The following is an 8,179-nucleotide window of genomic DNA, read 5'->3' as shown; positions in this document are numbered from 1 at the left end:
GCAAAGTAGGAAGCCAATTAAACGCAACAATTTTGAGGGCTAAGAAGTTCTTATGCACGGATTAGTTAGACATCCATTTTTTTTCTTTTGGCCCTCCAAAGGCATCCATTTCTTCTAAATGCGATGCCAAAAATGAACGCTCGAGATGGGTTCACACGGTTGAAAACGGACGGTGGATTTAGATAGCCCTTTATAAATTCTGAGTTCATACTAGAGGATAGCTTTGTCCGAGGTCGTCAGAAAGGAGTCTAGCTCACGTGCGGGAAAGAGAGCAAAGGGAGAACAGCTTAGAGCTAGGGTTTTTATTTCTCGGACGAGAGAACGAAGAGAGGGGAGGGCGGGGATTTCGCTTCTTCTCCCCCGATCTCGTTCCTAATCCCTGTCCTTCGCCGAAGGTGAGCTCCTCTACCTCTTCTTACTTCTCGTCCTCTCTCGTAGGAGCTTTTTCGAGCATTTTTTTCGTGGTTTATAAGGTTCGAGACGAGCTATTCGATTCCTAATCGCATCTTCTGGATTTGGGATTCAAATGTTCAAGCTTTTTAGTCCTTATGGAGCTTGGAAAGCCGGGGAATTGGTTTGATGCCTGTGTTACGGTCCGCAGATTGAAGGTTTCTTGGTTGATGTGTTTCATCTTTTCGGTAGTATTAATTCTGTTGTTTGCTCTGATTTCTTCGATGTTTTCTAGGGTTTAGGGCTATGTGGATGGATGAATTTGTGATGCTTGCGATGAACTCTTAGGGCTTGCAAAGTAGTCGTACCATGGAGGTCAGATGTCAGGATTTCATTTTTTTTTGATTTTTTAAACCTTTTTTTTGTTTTCGCATTTCAGTAGATTAGGGATTTCTATGTTTCGAGAGAGTGGACTCGCAAACACTGTTATAGAGAACATTTGATTTTTCTTACTTGGATGAACGGGAAGGTTGATAATTGGGTTTTTAAATGAAGTGCCTGAATTATTTGATGTGTCAGGTCTCAGCTTATACGATTCATATGCTTCTAGGGTTTCTTTTAGTTCTCTAAATTAGGTTGATTAGATCTACTCTTGCATTTTCTAGGTTTTAGGGATGTATGGGTATGAGAATCTGTGGTACTAATGATTTGGACTTATAGTTTTTTGCAGAAAAATAATTTAAACATAATTATTTTTTTCAAACCTTCAAAGTTGTTCAATTTTAGGTGCTGTTCTGTATTATCTACATGAAACTTGATTATGGTTTTTGTATGACCTGGTTTTCAACTGAACCAATATTGGTGAAGTATAGGGGGATTGGGTTCAAGAATTATTAGTTGTGAGTATTTAAAGCTTCGGGCATGGCAACAACAGAGGCGGCTCCAGCTTCACTCGGCCCACGATTTGCACCAGAGGACCCGGCACTCCCCAAGCCCTGGAAAGGGCTGATAGATGGAAGCACTGGTCTCTTGTACTACTGGAACCCTGAAACGAATGTCACCCAGTATGAGAGGCCAGCTACCTCAGCCCCCCCACTGCCGCCTGGTCCTCCTCCTTCAGCCTCCTTGCCAAACTTGGCCCCAATACCCATTGCTCGCACTGTACCTCCTAATGGCACGGTACAGCAGCAGCCTCGCCAACAATTGGTTCAGCAGGCAGGACAGCAAGTGCAGCAACAACAGCCAAGTCAACAGGTTTTTCAGCAAGAAGGGCAGCTAACTCAACAACAGCAGAAGCTGAGCCAGCAATTGCCACTTCAGCAGTCGGGTCAGCAGATGACACTTCAGCAGTCGGGTCAGCAGGTGGCGCTTCAGCAAACCCAGCAGCTGCCATATCAGCAGCCACAGCAAGTGTCAAATCAGCAATTTACACAGCAGCGGACCCCTCGGCACTTCTCACACATGCAGCTGCAGCAGATGCCATACCAGCAAATTTCTTACCTTCAAGGGCAGCTTATGCCACGCCCTGAGGGCCAGCAACAACAGGGGCTGCAATTTGCTTCTTATCAGCAGGGGCAACAGTCACAAGGGCCTCAGGTGTCATACCAGCAGGGGCAGCAACCACAGGGGCCACAAATTCCTCACCAGCAACAAACGCAGGAGTCACAGATGATGCTACAGCAGCAACCACAGGGGTCACAAGTCCCACACTCTCAGGGCCTTCAAATTGCAGCTCAGCTACTCCAGCACACACAGGGGCCTCCAATTGCACAGCAGCAGGGGCAACAATCACAGGGTTCACATATCGGGAACCAGCTTGAGCAGAAGAAACAAGGGCAGCAAGTTGGGCTCCCAGGGGTGGAGGAAGCAACTCGCCAAGAGGGAAAACAGGCTGGTCTTTCTTTGCCTCAGGTACAACAAAGCAGTCTGATATCCGGGGATCATCACCTTCCATCTTCACTTCCTCAGGTTAATATATCACCGGTGGGAAGCCATTCAATTCAACCACAGCAACAGTTTGGTGGGGCATCTCCTGTTAGTGCACAGCAGAATTCTTCACTTCAGTTGCAGCCTGTGGGAATAGACACGAGCTATCGGCAACAGCAAACAAGTGGCACCACAGTTCCGAATCAGCTGGGGCATCCAATGGTCTGTCCGCCTATGGGATTGCACATGGGTTATGATGATGATCAACATGAAAGAGGGAGAACAGAATTTTATTCTTCCCGAAGAATGGAAGAACCAATGATGCTTCCACAGCAACCTCTTGCACGGAGTCAACAGGTGATCTCTCTTTCTTCAGATCTTTGTCATCTTTTATGGTTCTACTTTTTATCAAGTGAAAACTATGATGTACACAGTCTAGGGCATTAAATTGCTTTAAGGTGCACAAACAAATCACCCTTGATCTCTGGATTTACAATAATCTGACTGGTTTCATTTATGATGTTTAATTTTGAATGATTTGCTTTGCAAACAGATAGCTTAATCAGCATACAAGATCTAATTTATTTTCCCTTACTACATCTTTTCTCTTATTTGTTCTGTACTCTTGTAAATTTAAGATGTGTTATATACTCCTGCAGTATTACTATAACAGGTTTATAGAAAATCTAAAATGGTCTAGTTTTAATGAAACAGCAATTTGGTTACTTTTTATAAAACTGGTTTTGTAGAAGTAGCAGGTCATGAAAACTTGACAAACAAGTTTTACAAAAATTGGTGTCTGCCTCTGTTTGTTTTTTAGGGGTAAAAATTCTGCCTCTGTTTTTCACAAAGCCTGTTTTACAGAAAATCGGGTTTTATGATTATCTGTTTCTAAGAAACCTCAAAGACAACCAAACAGGACTGCAACCTACTTTTCTAAAATGCTGCAACTCCTTTTCTGGGCTCTTGAGATTGGTCCCTGCTGTTGCTATCACAAGTACCATTTGCAATCATTATCTCATCATCATTATTCTTTATCTGCCATCGCATCTTTTTTTTGCAATCACTGTTTAATCAGATACACAAATTGCATTTGAAATAAGAATACTGTTTAGCTCGCTGCCTTATGTGATTGCATTAGGAGGCAGATGGCTGTGATGGGAGCCTGTAGCAGATTTTGATGGACACCATGAATTGTACGATCATCTTGTGTGTGGTAGCTGAGAATTAGTTGGATCCAAGCCCCCATGGCACATCTGCCTCCTCATGTATCACATCAGGACTTAGGCAATTCCCTGCATTCAACATCTTGTTACGTTTAGTTTTGGAGCCACCCGTTTAAAACCAGCTTTGGTTCTTTGTTATGAAATTTTGTAAAGATTAAAGTTCTGTTTCATGTTCCAACGAAATGGTTCAAAATGAGTCCTAGAGATGAGGTTGTCAATAAACATCACAATTATTTAATCAAATATTAATTTACGACAAGGCTAACTAGCTATTTTCTAAGTCACGTTAATAGTAAGGAAGTTAGTTTTCAGTTTAGGGGGAAGTGAATCAACACAGACAGCCTAAGATTTCTTAGTAGGCAGCATTATTATATGTACCTAGAGGTGCAAATGGGTCGGGCCGGGTCGCGTCATAAGTGACTCCGACCCAATCCGGTTTCTTATTCGGGTCCTAATTTTGGACACAGACCCAACCCAATAGAAGATTGTGTTTGGTTGGGTCGGGCCCACCGCTATAATTTTTGATCCAATGGGTCATTCCGGTCGGGTCGGGTCCATGTATAACTCGAACCCAACCCAAAAAATTCGGATCCGATTTGGGTCAACTCATCCATTCCTCTTGAATTTGTTTGCACTCTCGCGGGCTGCGGCCTGCGGGCCTAAATAATTTTATAGATTCGGATCGATTCAGGATGGGTTGTAGGATTGAAAACTCAAAATTATCCAAATTTCAAATGGGTCGGATCAGGTCAGGTCGGGTCTGAATCAGTAAACGCAGATCCGACCTAGAAAATGGAATGGGTCTAATTTTAGGACCCGACCCGGCCCCACGGGTCCTCCAAAATGGGTTGGGTCGGATCTAAGCGGGTCGGGTTGGATCTAAGCGGGTCGGATCAGGGGTCAACCCGACCCATTTGCAGCCTTATATGTACCCCTTTAAATAAAATTAAAAAGATCCAACTTTCAACTTTCCACGATCTTCATGCAGTTCATCTAAGTTTCACCTTCTGCTAAAAAATCCTTTATTTAGGCTTCCTTAGTATTTCTCACAAAATTGAATGGGGTATGGAATTGATTATGTTATGCATTGTAAGTGGTGTCTATCTTCATGGTTTCCAAATCTTAAGAATCTATGCAGCTCTAGATATGATAAAGGCTGCTTGTAAAGTTCATTTGCTGTAATTTATTTAGAATTTGCTAAGGTTTGAAATTTTCTTGCCATTTTCTATTGGGGGCATCTGAAGATAATTATAAAGCATTATTAGAGGGAAAAAGGGTAGAGCCATAGAGGGAAGAAGAGGGAGACATGGAGGAGTACAAGAACTAAGAGGAGAGAGAGAGAGAGTTAGGCAGGTATGTGAAATCCAAAAAGAAACTATTCTTATCCAAAATAGTGGTTGATTTTGTAATAGTCGCTAAATTTGTCATTCTTCATAGATCCATGTTTATAGGCTCCTTAATGACCCTAAAACAACGTATACCAACTTAAAAGGACAACCAACTTAACCATAATGAATCTAGGACTCGAACATAAGCTGATTCACTATAATTTCAAAATATGTTATACTAAACATTACTTGATTCTCTCAAACCATAACCATTACCTTAAGCATCCAGCCTTTTTCCTACTACCTAGGTCAGCTTTATGGATTGTCATACATCAACTATTCATATTCAAGGCCACCTTGGATGTTTCACCAAGCTTCATGTTTTTACTCGCCACCTCCATCCATGTTACCTTTAGTCTCTCTTTTTTCTATAGCCTTCAAAACAAATTAAAGTACCTCTCCTTACGAGAACCCCTTAGATCTTTATTATAATGTCCATACTATGTCAATGAATTTTTATCACTTTGCCCTTATCCTGTGCAACTCCTACCAGCTTCTTTGATATATTCGTTTCAATCTATCCTTTCTGGTTTTACCATGCATCCATCATAGAGCATGTTTGGTATTGATTCTACATTTTACAAAGTTCTTCTTGCAAAAGAGAAGCTAGGTTTCTAGCTTATCCTGAAAGCACCTTTTAACTTCTCTTATTGTAGAAATACTTTCCAGATATTGTTGCCAAACTCTTATTTTTCTAGGAAGTACATTTTGCTTTTAAAGCTACAAAAGTATTTTTTTAATGTCCTTAACATTCTCAGTTGTGCTACGTGCAACTTATTTTCATAACTCTCTTTATAGCCAATATTCCAAGCCATATGACATTGCAGGCTTGATTGTTATTCTATAGAATTTTTCTCAAGTCTCCAAGGTATGCATTAATCATATAATACTCCGTAAGTATTTCTCCACTTCACAGGGAATTAGAACACAATGGCGAAGTCCCTCCATAGTCCAGCGTATCATGCTTAGCCAATCCTACTCTCATTCCAAGTCCTGTGAACTCTCTAATGCCTCTTCCTAAGCAGAAATATGTACCTGAAGGCAGAACACATATATGTTCTTTATAGCATTTTTTCTTTTCCACTTTAACATTCACATGTCTTGAGCACCTCTCAGCCTAACCCTACAAACTTCATCCTGCCTGACTAAATGAAATACTACTTTAATTTGCACTTTCTCTCCATTCATAAGAAAATGCTAAGGATTCTCTCTTTTTTGTATAAGCAACTTTGGTGCCCAAACAAGACAAAATTCAGGAGGTTTGTCAAGAATTTATAGAAAGGTACTCCTACCACTTCAGACTTTTCTCCGGACTTGCAATTCTTTGCTGAAATTGTTAGGCCAGAGGGTCTTAAATCTTGATTATGACCCTTAAATCCTTTAATCCTATGGCTAGGCCTATTTGTCCTGTAACCTAGATAACAAGCTCCAAGGTCATGGGCAATATCCACATAACTAGTACTGTTGTTTAACTTAATAACAATGGCATACTAGAGGTACTTGAAAAAGTTGATTTTTCACATTGTGTTGACTCCGATGCATATTAAATCAGTCTCTCATGAGCTGGTTGTAGCTAACTTGATTCAACCTTCTTCTTGTTTAAAAACCCTCCAAAGTTAACCTCTCAACAGCTCTTGATATTACTAATGAAAGTTGAGCTAAAAATGTGGGTCTTGGGTGGGGATAGGTGAGATTAAAGAGAACATCATCTTGTGTTGTTGCTACAACCCACCCATTTAGGAAACACCGACAAAGGCAGAAAATCATGCAAATGAAATACGATTTAGGATGCATTCTAAGCTTCTTCTGTTTTATGAAAATAAGTTCAAAATCAGGGACCACCACTTCACATAACTTTATTTTTTCAAATTGCAATATTTTACATAAAAACCCTAGATTCTGATTTTTATCAGGCTTTAATGCTCTAATTAGGAGCTGTCAACTCACCTAGATGCTTTGGGCAATGAGACAAGCTGACATGAATTTGCTATGCGCCTTTCTTTCTTTATAATTTTGTGATGATGCCATTACTTTTAAAGGCTTCATTGAAGACTCATCACAGATATATTATCTTAATGGAAACTTCTGATCTCTTTCAAAAGGCTCTGTTTGCTCATCTCCTAAAAGATCTGAGAGGATAATGATGGGGCTTATATGGAAATCTGAATCCCCTGTTGTCCCACCACCTTGATCACACCACTTATATCTCAGATGCAACCCATTTGTTTGAAGCCTGCAGGCAGAATTTGTTGCTTACTCAGCCCTGTTATCAACAACAAGAAAGCTTTTAGAAATTTATGCTTACATGTACATATAATAACTGCAAAGGATTAGGAAGTTAATGTTTTCTGAAAGCTTAGTCAGAGCATGTGTAGGAGATAAATTAATAGTGATGTTGTATACATTTGTTGGTCATGTGTGATGGTAGTTAATCACCTCCATGCAAACTAAATTAACTGAATTATGAGTTAAGAGGTTTTAGAAAAGGAAGGGAATGCAGTTGACCTGAGAAGAAGTTGTCAAAATAGGATCTGAATCTCCATAGTACAGTTGCCAGGAATGCTGGAAGTTGAACCCCACATTATTTGGTTATGGCTCTTGTCATTGATTTGTGTCCAACTATCAGAGTGCCAGCTGATGTCTGATGCTGTTTTTAGCTTTGTTTTTTTTATTACATGTTAGATATCTTATCTATTATATTATATGTGCTAACTACTCATAGTTGTCATTTTGCATCAGGATATGAGAATGAGTCATCAGTTTATCCCACCAGGTCATTCAGGTGGATTGAACATGTTGCCCCAGCATCCTTTGCCAAACATGTACAGTCATGCTGCCTTTCCTAATCCAGCTGCATTAAGACCACCTCTAGGAATGTTTGGCTCATCAGATTTCCAAATATCTCTTCAGCTGATGCATATCGCCGGCACCACGAGGTTACTGCAATGGTAAGAGATATGTCATGAGACACATTGATTGTAGTTATGATATTAATTTTTTTTGTTAGTATGAACTCTGTGGAAGTTATCTAAGATTGCTATGCCTTTTAAGTATCTAATACTTAAGTAGGCTGCATGAACTGGGGACTAGTTTATATCGTACACAATTTAGAACACTGTATGTGGCTTCTTAGGAATATTTTCTGCCAATAACCTAGCAATAATGGGGCATTGCTTGGTGCAATGGTCATAGTTTAGGTTGACAAGTGCAATGGCATGGGTTCATGTCCAGGGGTAGCCACTTTTGTGT

General features: G+C 40.4%; 1 protein-coding gene across 1 annotated transcript; it reads left to right on the top strand.

The window, feature by feature from the left end:
• Positions 1–789: 789 nt before the first annotated feature.
• LOC120103868 (DEAD-box ATP-dependent RNA helicase 40-like) lies at positions 790–7,921 on the top strand. Its single transcript, XM_039122999.1, has 2 exons — positions 790–2,673; positions 7,670–7,921. Exons 1-2 carry the CDS (start codon positions 1,312–1,314, stop codon positions 7,880–7,882), a joined length of 1,575 nt encoding a protein of 524 aa, XP_038978927.1. The 5' UTR covers positions 790–1,311; the 3' UTR covers positions 7,883–7,921.
• Positions 7,922–8,179: the final 258 nt, after the last annotated feature.

Source organism: Phoenix dactylifera, unplaced genomic scaffold (genome assembly GCF_009389715.1).
Source record: "Phoenix dactylifera cultivar Barhee BC4 unplaced genomic scaffold, palm_55x_up_171113_PBpolish2nd_filt_p 001951F, whole genome shotgun sequence".
Lineage (NCBI taxonomy): Eukaryota > Viridiplantae > Streptophyta > Magnoliopsida > Arecales > Arecaceae > Phoenix > Phoenix dactylifera.
The sequence above is the reverse complement of the archived record's forward strand: the minus strand, read 5'-3'. Positions and strand labels throughout refer to the sequence as shown.